This window comes from Populus nigra, chromosome 8 (genome assembly GCF_951802175.1).
Source record: "Populus nigra chromosome 8, ddPopNigr1.1, whole genome shotgun sequence".
Classification (NCBI taxonomy): Eukaryota; Viridiplantae; Streptophyta; class Magnoliopsida; order Malpighiales; family Salicaceae; genus Populus; species Populus nigra.
The window spans coordinates 13,087,000-13,105,322 of record NC_084859.1 but is presented as its reverse complement, the minus strand read 5'-3'; the positions used below and the strand labels follow the sequence as shown (position 1 = coordinate 13,105,322).

General features: G+C 37.1%; 4 protein-coding genes across 6 annotated transcripts; 3 read left to right on the top strand and 1 right to left on the bottom strand.

Moving 5' to 3' along the window:
• Positions 1–671: 671 nt before the first annotated feature.
• LOC133701215 (probable serine/threonine-protein kinase PBL15) lies at positions 672–3,658 on the bottom strand. The gene is made up of 5 exons (XM_062125052.1): positions 3,161–3,658; positions 2,432–2,567; positions 2,036–2,172; positions 1,824–1,947; positions 672–1,620 (listed from the first exon to the last, which is right to left on the bottom strand). The coding sequence occupies exons 1-5, from the start codon at positions 3,575–3,577 to the stop codon at positions 1,172–1,174; spliced, it is 1,263 nt and encodes a 420-aa protein (XP_061981036.1). The 5' UTR covers positions 3,578–3,658; the 3' UTR covers positions 672–1,171.
• A 2,214-nt stretch (positions 3,659–5,872) lies between these two features.
• On the top strand, positions 5,873–7,204 carry LOC133701946 (aspartic proteinase CDR1-like). Its single transcript, XM_062126144.1, has one exon. It carries the CDS (start codon positions 5,873–5,875, stop codon positions 7,202–7,204), a length of 1,332 nt encoding a protein of 443 aa, XP_061982128.1.
• A 2,156-nt stretch (positions 7,205–9,360) lies between these two features.
• On the top strand, positions 9,361–14,163 carry LOC133700549 (SH3 domain-containing protein 2-like). The gene is made up of 10 exons (XM_062124113.1): positions 9,361–9,771; positions 9,871–9,984; positions 10,090–10,159; positions 10,261–10,409; positions 10,923–11,024; positions 11,098–11,298; positions 11,753–11,815; positions 12,008–12,163; positions 12,552–12,626; positions 13,331–14,163. The coding sequence occupies exons 1-10, from the start codon at positions 9,712–9,714 to the stop codon at positions 13,454–13,456; spliced, it is 1,116 nt and encodes a 371-aa protein (XP_061980097.1). The 5' UTR covers positions 9,361–9,711; the 3' UTR covers positions 13,457–14,163.
• LOC133700547 (uncharacterized) lies at positions 14,069–18,057 on the top strand. Of its 3 annotated transcripts, none has more exons than XM_062124111.1 (7): positions 14,069–14,407; positions 14,514–14,677; positions 14,946–15,194; positions 15,681–15,815; positions 16,213–16,395; positions 17,038–17,199; positions 17,432–18,057. In XM_062124111.1, exons 1-7 carry the CDS (start codon positions 14,080–14,082, stop codon positions 17,852–17,854), a joined length of 1,644 nt encoding a protein of 547 aa, XP_061980095.1. In that variant the 5' UTR covers positions 14,069–14,079; the 3' UTR covers positions 17,855–18,057. The 3 variants fall into 3 exon arrangements, with proteins under 3 accessions (XP_061980095.1, XP_061980094.1, XP_061980096.1); XM_062124110.1 differs by having other exon boundaries at positions 16,201–16,395; XM_062124112.1 differs by lacking the exon at positions 17,038–17,199 and having other exon boundaries at positions 16,201–16,395.
• The last annotated feature ends 266 nt before the right edge of the window (positions 18,058–18,323 follow it).

The window sequence follows — 18,323 nt, the reverse complement described above, 5'->3', positions numbered from 1 at the left end:
ATTAAAAAATAATAATTAAAAAATGACAACAAATAATTAGAGTTAACATAACTAACTTGTAAAATTTACAATCCGAATTATAAGACCGAAATAATTTTATACAAAATAAATTAAAATAAATTATAATATTCAATATTTATTAAATCTAATGTTAAAAAATAAAATTTTAAAAAATTATTAAAAAAATTTAGGATTAAAATGAAAAGAATTTTCACATTTCGTTGTTCATTACTATAATAAAATTTCAAGTTTAATATATGTTTATTCTTTGTCTATTTGTTATTGGTGTAAGAGTAATCGTTCTTTTTAATCTTGTTTACGTATCAATTTCAAGCAGTTTTCAAATTTGGGCGACTTTAAAAGTTTTTTTTTTAACAATAACAGTACTTAAATAAAAATTTAGTAAATAACACTTGGAAAAGTATTTAAAAAATATTACAGTTTGAACAAAAATATAATTCCTAATTGTCTTTATTCAAATATATGATTTAACATAGAAATAATTTATGATTGTAGTTAAATAATGTAGTTAAAATTATATTTTTTAAAAATTTAAAATTTAGTTTTTTATATTTTTATATATTTTGATGTATTGATATTAAAAATAATTTTTTTAATATATTTTTAAATAATAGAATATTTTTCCGCAATATTGCTACACTCTCCACACGTATCAACCAACAATTTGGGATTGCTTGTTTGATTGGTATAAATACATAGTTTTCTCTTCTTCTTCCTCCCACAACTGCCACTCATCTCCTGTCAGACTGAAGAGACTGCTAGAGCCGCTGATTCCACTGGCAATGGAGTTATTGCTGAGGTCTAGACCGACAAGATAACCAGTTTGGAGTTCACAAGTCACACGATCCCACAAGCAGCAGGTTTTTTTGTTGGCGTCGAGGACAGAAGCTTGGATGCAGTAATAAATTGAGGATGTTTGATATGTAGCAGCAGTGATCTCTGGTGATCAAGGTATTGGCTAGATACCAAGGAGGAAAAGTACGAAATCCCAACAAAAGAGTTTTAGGAGGTAAGCGTGCATAAGCGGATTGCCATTTGAATAGTGATACAGATAATCAAACAAATGGGAATGAACACGAGGAAGGTAAGTATGACACAGTAATCTAACAAATCTCTTACACTTAGCCTTGTATTTCATTATTATAAATGATTAATTACGTTTTCTTGATATGACTGGAGCTGATTTCCTATAACTTGCACCTCTACTTTCCAACCTTCCTCTAGGGGAAACTCCATTTCTCGCAGTGGATTTTGGTGATGCTTGCCATTGCCCACAAGACACAGCCATATCCTTGTAATGTTGGAGGGCTTCAAGAGTTTCGACAATAGACGGCATTTTGGGCCTGTCTCTGGGGTTCAAACTTACGCACTGTAACGCTAATAGGGCCATGTGCTTTGCTCCCTTGACAGAATACTGGCCTGCAAGTCTTGGATCCATAATACAGCGCAACCTGCGGCTGCTAGTCAGATAAGGTTTTGCCCAGTCAATGATGTTTTGCTCACTCTTCGGTCTTGATCTATCTGTTGCTCTCCTTCCCGTAAGCAGCTCTAGTAAGACCACTCCAAAGCTATAAACATCACTTTGGGTTGTCAAATGCCCTGAAATGCGTTGTCAGACGAGCCATTGTCAGTGATCAAATCTCACAGTAATTGCCGCATATCATATTACATTTTCGTAATGTAGTTTATTAGTTCAAAAATCCATGCACGATAATGTTAGGGTTGGAATTGTATATAACAGAATCTTCCTATTATGGACCCAAGAGAAAGCTTTGAGGCAACAGAATATTTGGTGCTCAAACCTGTTGAAACATATTCGGGGGCGGCGTATCCATAGGTACCCATCACTCGAGTGGTAACATGTGTCTCTGATCCTTCAGGTCCCATCTTTGCGAGCCCAAAATCTGATAATTTAGCCGTAAAATCCTGACAGCATAATCAAAAAGAACATCTGACATGTCAAGTTTGGGCATCTACTAATCTGATTGAGAAAAGAATGAGATGGTTTACGCACAGAATCTAGCAACACATTGGAAGTTTTGAAGTCACGGTATATGACAGGCTTCTCAGCACCATGCAGAAATGCTAGCCCCTTAGCTGCTCCTGTTGCTATCTTTAACCTTGTGCCCCATGGCAGGGACACTGAAAGCCCTGTGATCATCAATAAATGAAACAAGACCTAGTTAGTAGCTGTTTACATCATCTTCATGAACTCTTCTTGCACACAACCCCCTTTCTTCATTTGTACCAATTCAATAAAATTAACATCAGAGTCAGGCTGTTAGCTTAATTTTTCAAAAGCTTTTTTCCATAGAAAATATACCCGTTTTGAATAACATAAATTGGAAGGTAATGTAAATCATAACCTGGAGAAAGAAAAGATTTTGTAATATAGAATTGATCAACTTACTTTTGAACAAGTGATTTTCTAAGCTGCCTCGAGGCATAAACTCATAGACAAGAAGTCGTTCTTCTTCCTCGCAGCAATAGCCAAGCAGTTTTACTAAATTTGAGTGCCTAAGTTGTCCCAAGAATATTACTTCTGCCTGCAATAAAGAAAGATTTATTCAATTAATCAGCAGATATTGGAAGTTACAGAATTAACAATTAAATTATTACTCAAGATGAGTTTGGAGAGTAGAAGAGATTGAACATAAGTAAACTAGACATAACAAAGATTGTGCATTGGAAAGAAATAAAACATATATCTACTACTTTTCATAGAATAACTGCTTTTCATCATATCCTGTCTTGTCCTGCTTTTCATCATATCCTGTCTTGTCCTGCTTTTCATCATATTCTGTCTTGTCCTGCTTTTCATCATATTCCGAATCTTTAATACGAAATGCTACCATCATAGTACAAGTGAAGATAAAAAGAGGGAAAACTAGAAAACCTCCAAGGAGATAATGAGAGGAATTTTTGGACATGATGAGATATAAGAAACATAGTGAAACAGGGCCGACATCCCAAGTGAAGGGTTGTACTACGCATCTCACATCATGAAAGTCGAGAAAATTACATGAAAAATACCATGCATAAAAAGGGTCAAGATTTGTAAGGATTATAATATGCCACCGATCATAGAATAACGAAAATAACAGTGAAAACAGTAGTGGAAAAAAATAGTTATGGTTACCAGCCATTCACGGTGACCTTGCAGGCCTTCCATGTCAAGAAGCTTAACAGCAACAGCCTGAGCCTTCAAACCTTGCCTCAAATTATCATCTACATAACCCTTATGCACAGTTCCAAACCCACCTTCTCCTAGCAAGAAACTGCTAGAAAAGTTCTGTGTTATAGCACGTAACTCACTCAGTTGAAAGTCAAACAAGTCAGGCCCAAAAGTCTGTGCCAGATCCTCGTTAATACGAATGGATGAAGAACGGCTAAGATCAGAGAATGACAATCTTCTAAACGATGGGAATGGAGCAATGCTCTTGGAAACGTCTGATTTTGATGTCCTACATCTGCTATAGTTGCCAAAGAATGCTTGATCCTCGACTGAACAGCAATTAGCTGTGAATGGTCTCCATGGCTTTGAGGATTCTCTCATTGTTAGTGCAAGACAGCCAGGATATAGCTGGTTGTGTGTGTATAGTTATGGAGTGGTGGGTGCGTTTGCTCTGTAATATAAACATCCTGGGTTTTATTATCTAAAAGCTAGAGAGGACATTCTTTCTTCAACTGCTCTAACTACTCTACTAAATCGGGCATTTTCTTTGTTTAAAATCTTCTTTGTCGTCTACCATAATTCCTTTAGATATCGAAGGGAGGAGTTACATCGGAGGTTACCCTTGTGGCTAATCAGAGCACCAGACACGGATCCAGACTTTGATTCCCGGGGGCCCAAACTGTAACATTTCCATTTTGGATATGTATAAAAAACTGTAATTTTTTTATATTGTTTTATTATATTAATATTAACAATAAATTTTAAAAAATAAAAAATATTATTTTAATATATTTTTAAATAAAAATTATTAAAAAACAACCAAATCCAGTCAAGAGAAATGCGATATTCTTTCAAAGGACGAAAGATCACTGGAGCAGTTGAAGTTGAGGTGTTAGCGGATGATGTTTGCATTTCTTATTTCTGCTCCACTACAATAACCAAACACTTACGTCATGCCATGCTCTATACCGTAAACACTGTCCTCCTTGACTCGAGGATTTGGTGCTTCTTGACTTTTTTTTAGCATCGTGATAAATTACAACCAAATTCCTTTTTTTTATTTTTTTTTATTTAGTCTTAATTAAACGTGTGGATAGTATCTGTTAAATAGGCCCTCGTATGGGTGTCCTCAAGTCTATGTTGTTATGACATGAGAATTAATTGAACGAGGATGAAATTCTGTCATCCTGTCTATTTAAAATAAGAAGAGATTTAATCCTGGTTTAGATCAATTGGTTGGTTTTAAATTTGATTTTTTAAAAGCTATTAATTTGAAATTTTATAAATTTTAGGGTCATTTTAAGTTTATGTGGTTTTTAATTTTAAAATTTTAAAGGATTAATCGAGATACGAATAGACTAACATGAATATTCACGATTGTAAAAAAAAATAAAAATAGAAAGAGATTTAAAGGGAAAAACAATCAGGAAATGAAACTAGTTGGACAGAAGGATTATCACAGAGGGAAGGGCAGAGCAAATTGCTTTCCCACTTTGTGATGTTTATGTTTGTTTTCCATAATGTTCAGCCTCCGTCATGATCTTTCAGTGTCATTCTTATCATTAAGGCGATGACCAGTTGCGAGTTTTACTTTGTTCTTTCACATAATCCAGAATGGTCTTTCAGTGCTTGGATTCTGGTCTTCATCCTCCCTTATTTTCTGGGCGATCTGGGAAAAAAAATGGAAGCATATGTGCATGTGTTTTCTTGGCAGACAAATCTGAAGGTTTATTTGGGGAAGATTGCGACCATCACAAATGAATAACGTCACCATACCATATTAACAAAATCAGCGTCTAACCTTCATGGATGATAACTTCACTCAAACCAACCTTATGGATACTGATCTGAATAGATAAAGAATTTTTAGACCTGATCGGGTTTGGATTTAGATAAGGTTGAGTAAAACTTGAAGGCAAAATGTCAAGTTTGAAATTGATTATGAATATTGGTTTATCCGATCCGAACCTAATCTGAACCTAATCTAAAATAAATTAATAACCTTGAAGTTATAAAAAACCACATGTATATCAAACTAATGATGGGCTAGATAGTTGTAAATTATAGCATTCGGATTTTGGGCCGGGTTATGAATATTTTTAAGTCAAGTTGGATATAAAAGATCCATATTTATTAGGTTTAGTATGTTATTTTAGGTTTGAAAAGAATAAGAAGAACAATCCCATGTATTAATTCAACTCGTCTGTTTTGGTTCCATGAAGGGTAAAAAAATAAGTTTAGCTAGAAGCTATTCTCTAGAAAAAGCATGAGTGCTTAATTCACGCAAAAAAATGTAACTCCTGAAAAATTCTTTAGGCCTCCCCTCGATATTAACATTTTTAATTAATCCCCTGATCGCATTCCCTCCGATCATGGAAAACGTCAAACCATAAACTCCATGCAGAAAGCCGCCAATCCATTAATTTTCATAATTTCATAGTAATATTTTTGTTCATTATTGCCATAGTAATGGCTTTAACGGGATATATATATATATATATAGCAATTATGAAAGCAGTAATGCATCCCTCCCATGATCTCCTTCACCTTTCATATTCCCCCATCATTACAGTAACTCCCGTTTGGATGACCTTTCCATTACCCTGTCTCCATTCCTAGTTTCCTATAAATTATTTTGCCATGCCAATCCACTCTTCAAGCCCCTTAATTTCCCAAATGGCCACCACCAGTTTCGGTTTCGTCACCATTGTCATATGTTTCATTAGTCTATCGCCATTTCCACTCTTAGGCGCAGCAGCCAGCCCTGATCCAGGGTTCAGTCTAAATCTTATTCATCGTGATTCTCCTCTTTCCCCACTTTACAACCCAAATCATACCGATTTCGATCGCTTGCGCAACGCTTTTTCTCGTTCCATATCACGTGTCAATGTCTTCAAGACTAAGGTAGTTGATATAAATTCATTCCAAAATGACTTGGTACCAAATGGTGGTGAATACTTCATGAAAATGTCCATTGGAACACCATTAGTCGAGGTAATTGTAATAGCTGATACCGGTAGTGACCTAACATGGGTTCAGTGTCTGCCTTGCGATCCATGTTACAGGCAAAAATCTCCTCTCTTCAATCCATCACGATCTTCATCATATCGTCACATGTTATGTGGGAGTCGGTTTTGCAATGCATTGGATGTTTCCGAGCAAGCTTGTGCCATGGATACAAATATCTGTGAGTATCATTACTCATATGGAGACAAGTCATACAGTAATGGGAATCTTGCTACTGAGAAGTTTACTATTGGCTCCACTAGCAGCCGTCCAGTTCACCTATCACCAATTGTGTTTGGCTGCGGTACTGGAAATGGTGGCACGTTCGATGAGCTAGGTTCTGGCATAGTTGGCCTCGGTGGTGGCGCTCTTTCCCTGGTGTCACAACTGAGTTCGATAATTAAAGGCAAGTTCTCATACTGTTTGGTGCCATTATCTGAACAATCGAATGTTACAAGCAAGATCAAATTCGGCACTGATAGCGTCATTTCCGGCCCCCATGTGGTTTCCACTCCTTTGGTTTCTAAACAACCTGATACCTACTATTACGTAACACTAGAGGCCATTAGTGTCGGAAACAAGAGATTGCCTTATACTAATGGTTTGTTAAATGGTTATGTTGAAGAGGGTAACGTTATCATCGATTCAGGCACCACCTTAACTTTTCTTGATTCTGAATTCTTCACCGAATTAGAAAGAGTGTTGGAGGAAACAGTGAAGGCAGAACGTGTTAGCGACCCTAGAGGGCTTTTCAGCGTTTGTTTCAGAAGTGCAGGTGATATTGATCTTCCTGTCATAGCAGTTCATTTCACTGATGCGGATGTGAAGTTGCAGCCACTGAATACATTTGTCAAAGCCGATGAGGATTTACTATGCTTCACTATGATATCATCCAATCAAATAGGAATATTTGGGAACCTGGCTCAAATGGATTTTCTAGTAGGCTACGACCTTGAGAAGAGGACAGTGTCCTTCAAACCCACTGATTGCACCAAGCACTAGTGGAAAGTGTTTTACGGATCATGTTGACGTAGTTTATTTGAATAATGTCATGATCTGTTATTGAAAAATCTGGTGAAAGATGTCTTTAATGAAGTCATAAAGCCGACATACTAAACAGTTAGCCAGAGCTAACATTTGAAATTGCCGTTGTTTTAAAACTTCAGAAACTAAATCTCAAGAACATATAATTTCTTCCTTGAACTCATCTAGAGTTTCGATTTCCCAGTCAACACAATTGTTTGGCTGGCTCGTAACAGGCAAACTGCATTCAATAACAGGTCCACTGCAATTGTTTGTGCAATAACATGCTACAGCTGTCACAAGAAAAAATTGTGAAGCTAAACATAATATTAATATTTACTGATATAATCACGCACGCACTTGTAAATTGCAATTCAATGTTGGGGTTGGTCCGCTAGGGACAAGCAGGGCTTCAGGACAGAGAAACTAGCTACACTAGGAACCCGAGAAACCCAGGTTGCGAAAATCCTGACACCCACTACCCAAATACATGAACCAAGGCAAAACATTGGACACGATTAGTTACAAATATTAATTTCACCTGTAATACCTGTAAAGAATAGCACAGCGCCAGCTACCATGTTGAGATATGTAACTAGCGTTTTCAGGTTTCTGGGACATCATGTCTAGCTGACTTGGTAGACATAAGAAAATATTTTAGCAGCAGTAATTAATTGTCTTACTAAGCTCGAAACACCAGCTTTAATTGAGAGCTTTGAGTCCAACAAATTCCTTTCGCACTCAGTACTGTGTTTAAGATCAGATTCAATTCCACCAGATGTAATTTGTGTTGGAATTAATTTTAAAATCAAAATATTCTTTTACTTCTCCTATGTATTTATCCTTTTACTAGTATAAAAATATTAAGTATTGTATTCAAGTCCAAGTCCCATATCATTTCCTCTCTTAGGAGAGTAATATATATTATATGAAAGAAATTTATTTCCACCATGCTTCCCTTTCCATCTTCTCCCTTGGTTATTTCTAGCATGATATCAAAACTAGTTTGAATTAGTTGGATGTTGGAGAAATTAAAGCATGTGTATAGATGAGAGAGTGGACGGAGAAGTGGAATTCAAAGGAAAAAAAAAAGTGCAAGCTAATAGAGTCCAACAAGAGAATTGTCATCTTGCGTTGAAAGAATGATAGAAAAAGCCAAAAAAGACTTTAGTGCAAGATGACAATTTGCATAAGAGATGGTGTGGTACAATAATAATCACACATGATGAACAAGAAAGATAGTTTTTCTTTAAAAAAGAAGAGAGGGATATGGCCAAAGAGCCATGATGAATGCGGCGGCATCCACTAAACAAGAAAAATAACTTAGATGAGTTATATTTAAGCAAATATACAAGTTCAGCGGTAACAAATTCTTCTTTCATGAGCTCTACAGCAGCAACTCAATAATCTGTTGTTTTTCTTTTTTTAGTCAGCACCAAAGTTGCTTAATGGAGAGAGTTACAATGAAAAACATACACAAATCAAAGGCTGGCAAGGCTAGGGAGAAGACTTTGTCCCATCAATTAGAGGCTGAGCGGGGAATGGCTATGAGAGAAAGTGAAAGTGTGAATGGTTGGGACCAGAGCAAGGATTCTTCTGCTACAAGACCGCACATTAAAGACTTTGATTAATTTAAAGATGAAGGATTATGGATGGGAACCAAGTCCGTGAACCCCAAGCTCACATCATAAATTTTTTTCCACATGCTGGCAATCTGTCACACTGCCATACCTGATGTGGATGAAGAAACAGGGAAGATTTCATACGAAGTGAAGCAACATTTGTGATTGCTGCCAGAGAAATTGGTTTTGAATTCTACAAAAGGACTCAAACAAGCGTTACTCAATCCAAAGACCAGCAGGAAAGTTGAAAGGGTGCATAGAGAGCTTTTGGAGTTTAACAGTGCGAGAAAGTGGGATGCCAGGATGTCTTTGATAGCAAGAAATGAGAAAGGTGCAACAACCATGCATGGTAAGATGATCGATCCTCCACCATTTTGTCCGACAAAACAAAACCTTTTCTATGAAAGAAAGAATTCAGGGATTGATTCGAAACATATGACAAACTAATGAGATCACAATAAACTTATTGGTGAGCACTTGCATAACCCGAAGACCGGCCCGATCAGCACAGCGGCCAGCACGTGCATCTGGACTCCAGTCAAAACTCTCATTCTTATCCGACAGCCAGTTTCCACTTTCCATTTTTTCTCCCTCTGATCTTCTTTCCTTTCCCATTTCCCTTTTACCCTTCTGTCCTGCGAAGAAAGCTAACCACAAACAAGTAAATAAGAAATTCTCTTTCCAAAAATCTAAGTTACTTTCTTCCTTAATCGCCTCCTCCATTTTTTATGTATTTTAGCAGCCTGAGGCGACCTAAATTTTCTCCCTCACAAACTTTGATCTTGTAACTGTTTTAACTGCAGTCTGCACGCATAGTAACTGTAGAGTGAGTACTTAATAGAGTAGTAAGAGGTTTTCATTTACATGGAAGCCTTCAAAAAGCAAGCTACCAGGCTTAGAGAGCAAGTTGCAAAGCAACAGCAAGTAATTCAACTTCTCTCTTGTCAACTGTTTCTTTTTTCTTCTTTTTTCTCACTTATTATTTGGAATTTTTGTTTTTTGTTTATTTATTTTGTTTGGCAGGCAGTATTGAAGCATTTGGGACATCTTAGCAATGAAGGAATTATCGTTGATGAAGCTGAATTACAATGCTATCAACATCTTCAAAATCTCTACAATTCCACTAGAACTGCTAAGGTACAGTTACTGACTACGATCTTCTTCTTCTTTTTCTTTTTATATGAAGCTTCATTTCATTTCATTTTTTATAGAGGCGAATTTTCTTTTATGTTAAATTAACAGCATTTTCAAAAGAATATTGTTCGCGGTGTTGAAGGTTTTGTATCTGTTAGTTCAAAGCAAATGGAAATGTGTGAGTGTGGATTTTGCTTTTGACTACGTACTTTGTTTGTTATAGTTTGTTTTCTTTTCGAGGCTGATATGTGAAATTTTCGGCTTTGGGGGTTTTTTAAGTGAGGAGGTTGGCTGATGAGTGTTGTAAATACGGAGCTGAGAATCAGAAGGAGAACAATTATGTTGCGAGGGCTGTTCTTCAGTTCGGTGCCTCGCATAATTTGATGGAAAACGAGAAGGAAACTTTGGTTGGGGTTCTTAATGACCAGGTAATTTTATTTATAGATAGTAACAATTCCAAAGCAAACTGAATGGTGGTGATGAGTGTAGGGATGCATAAATAACATAGAGGGGCGTGCATGCGTCCATGCTTATGTAAATGCATTCCATTTATGTTAGGAGATCGTTGCTTCTTTTGAGTTTTTCTGCCATGTTCAAATGCTAACAGTTATTGTAGTTCCTGCTAAAATTAGTAACTCTTCATTGGATAAGCGGCCATCTGCTTGTTACTATCATCATGATGTTAAATGAAAGCATGAGAAAGATGTTTTTACAATACACAAACTGATATATAAATGATGTGTTCATGAACAATGTACTAATAGAGGTGACATTAGTGTTGTATTGTTATTATTATTTTTTAAGCCCTAGCATGTGTAGTGCCAAAAATGAACGATGGATTTCTTGGGATTTTTAGCATGAGCTGTCATTTCAGAGAACTTGGGTTTTGCCATATATCTCTTTTTATGTTCCTAATCGAGCTGCGGGTTTTCAATATTTAGGTTTCTAAGCCACTTCGGGCTTTAATAACAGGAGCTCCTTTGGAGGATGCTCGCCGCTTGACTCACCATCATGACAAACTCCGTCAAGCGGTTGAAGTCCAGGTAAAGTTTCGTGTCTCATGGGTGTAATGGTTTTGGGAATTGTGGTAGAGTCATGGTGGTATATTCTTGTCAGGCAGCTGAAGTATTGAGGTGTCGGTCAAAAACCAGGGATTCTGAAATATCTGCTGATAGTTGCACGAAGCTTCGAGCGGCAGAGGCAAGGTTGGCTGAGCTTAAATCTACCGTGATGTCACTTGGGAGAGAAGCAACTGCTGCCATGTCTTCAGTTGAAAATCAACAGCAACAGATTACTCTTCAGCGGCTGTTTAGTATGGTATTGCATGCTATTCTTCTTTCTCCCTTATGTGCGAGTGCGTGTGTGTGCATGACTTTCTCTGCTTATGCTGGTCTTTCTGCTTCTCAGATCATGATCTATTGTCGTTGACAACTTTGTCCATCTAAACATGATCTGTTGTTGCCTCATCTACTCTTTACCTGTTTGGGAAAAGTTTTTCTTATGGTTCATCTTCCTTGTCAGGGAATTCAATTTGGCAGTTGCTTCTGCATATCTGTCTTTGTGGCTAGCATTGTATCCTTCCATTTACTGTTTCAGAATTTTTCTTGTCCTGATAGTGATCTCCTCTCGTTTGTCTTATAAATATCTTGCTTATTTTCACGAATGTAAAGAGTGGTTTACCGTATTCAAGATTTGTGCTGGTTCAAATTTGGTTTAGGTAAGGGTTATTTGTGTTTTCTGTTTATTGATCTGAAACAAAATCATTTTTCAGATAGATGCTGAGAGATGTTATCATCAACATGTTCTTACTATTTTGGATAAGCTACATGCTGAGGTTTGTTCTTTGGAACTCTGGACCTGGCATGTTTATCATTTATTGTCTTTTGAAAATCATATTTCTCTTTATCACTCCCTGCTAGCTTTCTTCACTTAGCAGGTGCTCAAACATTGCCTTGCTACAATCCTAATTCTATGTCTGAGATTGATTATGGCTGCTGCAATTTCAAAATGTTTATTATTGATTTAGATGATTCTCGAGGAGCAATTAAACGAGTCTTCACCGCAATCGGAAACGACACAGAGAGAGATGATTGTCCCATCTGTACATGAGAATAATACTTCAAATGGATCTAAGAATCACATGGACAATAATAATCAAGAGGACGGGCTTTTCATAGCAAAAGTAAGACGTTTCATCACTTCGAATATTCCATCTCTTCTTTCAAACCTGACCACACAGCACAGAAAAATGATAAATATTGTATAACACTCTTTGATGTTCTTTTCCCTCATCTTTTCTCTGCTTGCACAGCTCATAACTCGAAAATGGGAATGTGCCTACACATCTCATGATGTTCGATTCCTGTTTTTTCTCATAAAACTATTGCAATTACTTCTTCATCCCCTGTAATTGCCATCTGCAAGATTACTTTACCATTTCATTTGCTAACGTGGATGCTGCACCCTTCTGTGCCTTGTACTTGAAATAAAACTATTAGTTTAGTGATACTGCGAAGTGATGTTTTCTTGTCCTTGGTGGTCTTAATTTCTTTTTATTCTTCAATTTTCAGGTCATACACCCATTTGATGCTCAAGCTGAAGGGGAGTTGAGTCTATCTGTTGATGATTTTGTTGTGGTCCGGCAGGTACTTTCTCCACTGACCTTTGATGACCCATAGACTGTTATATGTCACGCTATCATTTAAGCCAAAACTTGGAAATTGAAAGCATAAAATTGTTGCAAAAAGAAAAGTCTCTCCCTACAAAAGAAAAAAAGTCTGCAAAATAAAGTAGTGGCTAAAATGTTTTTACTAGTGCATTATTCTGGCCTCTGGGAAAATTTCAGATTCCCGTCCATGCCTCAAGATAATTTGTCCATGTCCCAGTATCCCATGTGTAAACATGTTTGTAGGGTTTTTTTTTTTTCTTTTTCCTGTTCTGATCAGCAACACATAGTAGTTTGAAGCATATTCTATTTCTTTTCATTAGAGCTCTGCCTAGTTATGGTTTTATCTCATGTTAGTTTACATTAGAGCTCTGCCTGTAAAATGATTTTGCGCCAAGGCTTTTACGAGGATAGATCTTGGTGCTTGCAGTTGGCAGTTTTCTCCATTAGAAACCCAGAAACTCTTCTTCTCTTTTGTCGAGCATCATCACAAACACACGATGGGAATTCATTTGCATACCAATATCTATTGATTGTTGAATATCCTTAGTTCTCATCATTGTCTGTGTCTTCATTGATTTACTCCGGGAGATGCATCTTGAATGCAAATACATGTTTCAGAATGAGCATCAAACTTTTCCTCTCTAACATCCCCTTTCTTTACTTTTTGTTGATAATATCAAGGTGGCTCCAACAGGTTGGTCAGAAGGAGAATGCAAAGGCAAGGCTGGATGGTTTCCCTCTGCCTACATAGAAAAGCATGAAAACTCACCTGCAAGCAAGATAATGGAAGAAAACTTAACTTCTTGATCGAAATTGTTCATGTACAGAAGATGTATATGTCCTGTTTATATTAGAGTCCAAATCTATGCAGGAGCGGGCTACCTCGGTCAGCGAGTTATTGAAAGCCATTCCTTCTGGCATGGTTTTATTTATTTGTGTTCACGGAAATAAGGCCAGTGAGCAGCTTGTACTGAATGTGTACCTGTTCATCTGTAGTAACTTTTGTTGGATAATAAAACGCGCCCGCTTGGGTTAAGCTATCTTCTAAATTCAAGCAAGTAATCGCAAGTTCTTCACCTTAAAAATACCTAGACTGTTAGAATTTGCAGCAGCTACACGGTTAAGAACTCTTTCCTTGTTTCCTTTGTTAAGAAAATAAATATAAATTGATGAAGGGACTAATTAAGTCATAAATGATTATTTTTTTCCCGATAATGATGATTGATTGCAGTTATAGAGATATTACAATCTTTTAAGAACATCATAAATAATAATGTGACAGTCTAATTAATTTTAATTTAGGTGAGTGAAGGGAGGTATTGCAATAATAAAATTCTTGTGGCGAGTCACTTCTTACCTCGTATCTCTGTCGTGTTTGAGTCGTCCCTCACCTCACCAACGGTCACTCTTCCACTCACTCTCTTGCACGCATGTCGTTCCTCTGCACTACGAATCTCTCTCTACACCCCCATCCTCAATTTCTATATCCTAACCTTAACCCTAAATCCCCAAAATTTCTCCTCCAGTTCCCCGCAAAGCCCCCTATCCTCAGATTCTCCGGCCACCGGACCATCTCATTCCGTTCCCCGGCGAGACCAACAACATCCAGCCAACATCCTTTCACATGGCTTCAAATCGCAGCCACCTCCGCCGTTCTCTTCTTCGGCCTCAATGTCCAGGCCTGCCTTGCAGCTTCCTCTCCTTCTCTCCCTGCTAACACCATCGTAGCAGCACAGGAGGAAAGTACAATAGATCAAGGTGGTGGATTTTAGTTTTTACAGTAACTAAGTTTTCAGGACTTGTTTTGTTTCTTTTCTTAATAAATCAATTGCTGCTCTTTTTGATGATGATGATGAATACACAGACGATGATGGTGGTGTAGAGAGAAATGTTGATAATGTGCAAATGAATGAAGATAAGGAATTGAATGCTGCTGAATTTGAGAATTGGAAGTTGAAAACTTTCGCGTTGTCTGTTCCTCTTAGAATTGTTGCTTTGCGTGGCTCTGTACCTCCTTCATGGATCAAGGTTCCCAAATTTATATAGCAATTGAATTTCTTTTGCTGTTTACACTTCTGGGTAGTTTAATAACTTAATATGCATAGAGAAAGTTCAAGACTTTATTGCGTTAATATGCTAGTTTTAAGAATGATTTTGGTGCATGCTTTTTCCCGATAAAGGCTAGAAGAAGTAAAAGGGTTTTTGTTTAGCAGAAAACATGCAGTGGTTGCTATTCATAGTACTATTACTTTTTGAACTTATGTGGACTTGTGATTGGGTGGTTAAAATCTTGTAGGATTTTATTCAGTCTCAAGGAAGAAGATTGAGGTTTCGTGTGAAGTACCTTGGAAGCCTGGAAAACATTTTTTCTGACATGTCTGCGTCCTTTAACAAACATAATATCGGTCCCATGTCAACTGTGGCTTCTGATATTGTTAGTGTTGGTGATTCTTGGCTCAGTTTTGCAATTAAAAATGCTATAATTGAGCCTGTGAGAGGGGTAGAAGAGCAAGATTGGTTTAAAGGCTTAAGTGACAAGTGGAAGGTAAGAATGCGATCAGTCTGTGTTCTTACTATTAGAATTTGTTTTTCTTGTTTGAAGAGATTTTTTATAGTTCGTAAATCCTTTAGGCATCATGATAGTTGAGTTACACTAATGATAGTGGAGTTACACTAATTTACACTAATTTTTTTTTATTGATATAACTCTCTAACTGGCTTACAGCAATGGGTGGCTGTATTAAAACAAAAGAAATCCAATTCAGTTAAGTCATCTCTGGGAAAAATGCAGAACAAGAGGTTAAAAAAGAAGAAGCTAATTTAATGAAAGCTGTTCACTGGATGGAATGGCCTGCACTAGTTATATTTTACTTTATTTTTATTTTTTTTTCAATATTCAATGCCACTGCACTTTATCTACGTCTAGAAATGCTATTACCCTAAGTTGCAATGTTGGTGTAGCTTGCACTTGAAATTTTAAGATAGCATAATTATTGTTAATATGCTAGATATTCCACTAATCATGTCTCAGGTATACCTGCGCAGGAACCATGAGGGAGAAATAGATCCCGAAGGTGAAATATGGGCTGCTCCATATCGATGGGGCAGCATGGTTATCGCCTACAAGAAAAGTAAATTTCAAGAGCATAAATTGGCTCCTATAGAGGTATTCTGCCTGACATTTTTCCTTCTTCATGGGGCAAGGCCTAAGCATAAAATGTGGCATGAGCTTGTTAAACATGAAGAGTAGTTTTTGGGCTAGATTTTCCTTAGGTGCCATAAGATTCCTTTAAACTATTCTTATTTTCATTCCCTTTTTCTCTATTGTAAATGAAGATAATGTTGTAAATTTTACAAATTTTTATGTATGGAAGTAATAATGGGCAGGGATCCCAGGACATTCCAATACGAGAGGTGGATGACAATTTGGATGGGGAAATTTGGCATTATGTCATCTCCTGGCTGTTGCTCTATTTTAAAATTTAAGCTCCTATAGTTTTATTTAGCTATTTCATTGAGAGTTTGACCATGTGCACATTCTATTAATATAGCCATTGTTGCAGGATTGGGCAGATCTGTGGCGGCCTGAGCTTGCAGGGAGGATTTCAATGGTTGATTCTCCTAGAGAAGTTGTTGGTTCAGTTTTAAAGTATATGGGGGCATCGTACAATACAAAGAATATTGATTTGCAAGTTCCTGGTGGGAAGAATGCTGTCCAGCAGAATCTGGCATTGCTTGGGAAACAGGTAGCTAAGAGTTGATTACTGCATCTCATGCTTCCCTCGTTCAAATAAAAATGGAATTTGCAGGGGATTCTTAACTGATAGGACAACTCAAAGAGTTTTGTATGTATGATTCTATGGAAACTCCTGTTGAACAAGGGAAAAGTAGCTCTTAGATTCTTCAATGTGGTTGAACTATGTCCTAGTTTTGTTGTGGCTGCTTCTGTTAACGAAAATGTTCATTTTTATTTTGATCTCTGATGTCTCTGTGTGGATGCAGTAAAGTGTGATTTTCTGAATAGGTTAACCAGAATTGTAGCATGCTAGGTAGTGGACCTTGGTAATTTGGATTCGTAGGGTATGATCTGCAGTTCTCTCTTTTATTCATTTGTTTTTTCCATTAATTTAGTAACCCAACCTTGTAATAACATCTGACTGCAAGAATTAGATAAAAGCTGCATAATGAGCAATTTATTCAAATAATCAAATAGGCTTAAAATGAAGAAATAATTAAAATATGAACTAAGTTGTCAAAATGAGGGGCTGACTTGGCTTAATGTACCTTATAGTTAAGGTTTTTCTGTAGGACCCTGAATTTTTTATATAAGAAATGTTGCTGCCTGAAAAGTAACTCTCCTAATTTTCACATTTATTGGCTCTATATAGGTTCGACTATTCGACAGTATGTACTATCTGAAAACATTTAGCATGGGAGATGCATGGGTTGCTGTTGGGTGGAGTAGTGATGTTCTTCCCATTGCCAAACGCATGTCTAATGTTGCAGTTGTAGTCCCCAAGTCTGGAACTAGCTTATGGGCTGATCTATGGGTATTTTCCGATTCATCCCATTGTATATTAGATATTCACTTTTCAATGTTTCTTGGATTTAAATTGAAATGTCATTTTCAAATTTAACTATGGCTATATAATTTATGATCCTGTCATGCCCTGCTGATGCAATTGATGGTTAAGATAGGCCATGGTGATTGACCCTTTACCAACTCTGAACAATGGCAGTTGTTGTACATGCTTTATTAAGAAGTTTTTATTCATTTTGCAGGCAATCCCAGCTGCCACTAAACTTGAAACAAACCAGATCGGGGGGCGAATCAGAGGACCATCTCCTCTAATCCATCAATGGATAGAGTTCTGCTTACAAGCTGCTAGAGCACTGCCTTTTAAGCAGGAGGTAATCCCGGGAGCAACTCCCTCTGCTATCGAAAACTCTGTCATTGAAGTCCCAAAAGAGCTCACCAAGGGTAAGCCAAAACTGGACACGAATCTTATTGCTGGAGTACCCCCACCTGAAATCTTGACTAAGTGTGAGTTCTTGGAGCCGTTGCCTGATGCAACTTTGTCAGACTATAAGTTGCTTATCCGTACTATGCAGATTCCTGATCCTGGTTTAATCCACAGAATACAGCATTATATCTTGTCAACAATTCATACTTTTAGATTAAAGCAGCATCCAAAGGTAGCATAAACCAAGTACATCTCTTTGAAGACACTGTACATTTATTTGATAGAACAGAAACAGCTTTAAACTGCTAATACGTGGTTTTAAACCACAGATCATATAATTAACCCTATTTAATAATTAAATTCTTGTACAATTTGTTTAGAAGATTATCAAACAGTTGCAGATATTCGAGCAGTCTGTACCAAGGTCTGGCATTGGTTTTTCCACTTGGTTTTCTATAATCAACGAAATTTTGCATTTCTGCCGTTTCTTCTGCAGGGATGGACTGAGTTAGAATTAATGGTTTGGACAAGACCTAGAATTTCAGTAGGATTTGTCTGAAGCTGAACTGATAAAGGGGAAAAAAATGATTTGCATCTCTTGCTTGAATTCATTCTGTAACGTTGCTGATTGGAGCTGCAGGTTGGTCCCCTTGGTCGGCACAGCAACCACTGACAGACTGGTAGGGTTTTTCCACTGTAAGAAGTTAATT

What these genes read in the sequence shown, in the direction of transcription:
- LOC133701946 (XM_062126144.1), top strand. Translation starts at nt 5,873, where the DNA reads ATGGCCACCACCAGTTTCGGTTTCGTCACCATTGTCATATGTTTCATT.
- LOC133700549 (XM_062124113.1), top strand. Translation starts at nt 9,712, where the DNA reads ATGGAAGCCTTCAAAAAGCAAGCTACCAGGCTTAGAGAGCAAGTTGCA. An exon ending in ACGGGCTTTTCATAGCAAAA is followed by an intron (nt 12,164 to 12,551) that starts GTAAGACGTTTC and finishes TTCAATTTTCAG; the next exon opens with GTCATACACCCATTTGATGC. An exon ending in ATTTTGTTGTGGTCCGGCAG is followed by an intron (nt 12,627 to 13,330) that starts GTACTTTCTCCA and finishes GATAATATCAAG; the next exon opens with GTGGCTCCAACAGGTTGGTC.
- LOC133700547 (XM_062124110.1), top strand. Translation starts at nt 14,080, where the DNA reads ATGTCGTTCCTCTGCACTACGAATCTCTCTCTACACCCCCATCCTCAA. An exon ending in GGAAAGTACAATAGATCAAG is followed by an intron (nt 14,408 to 14,513) that starts GTGGTGGATTTT and finishes ATGAATACACAG; the next exon opens with ACGATGATGGTGGTGTAGAG. An exon ending in GCTTAAGTGACAAGTGGAAG is followed by an intron (nt 15,195 to 15,680) that starts GTAAGAATGCGA and finishes ATCATGTCTCAG; the next exon opens with GTATACCTGCGCAGGAACCA.
- LOC133701215 (XM_062125052.1), bottom strand. Translation starts at nt 3,577, where the DNA reads ATGAGAGAATCCTCAAAGCCATGGAGACCATTCACAGCTAATTGCTGT. An exon ending in AGAAAATCACTTGTTCAAAA is followed by an intron (nt 2,173 to 2,431) that starts GTAAGTTGATCA and finishes TGATGATCACAG; the next exon opens with GGCTTTCAGTGTCCCTGCCA. An exon ending in CCAATGTGTTGCTAGATTCT is followed by an intron (nt 1,948 to 2,035) that starts GTGCGTAAACCA and finishes TTATGCTGTCAG; the next exon opens with GATTTTACGGCTAAATTATC.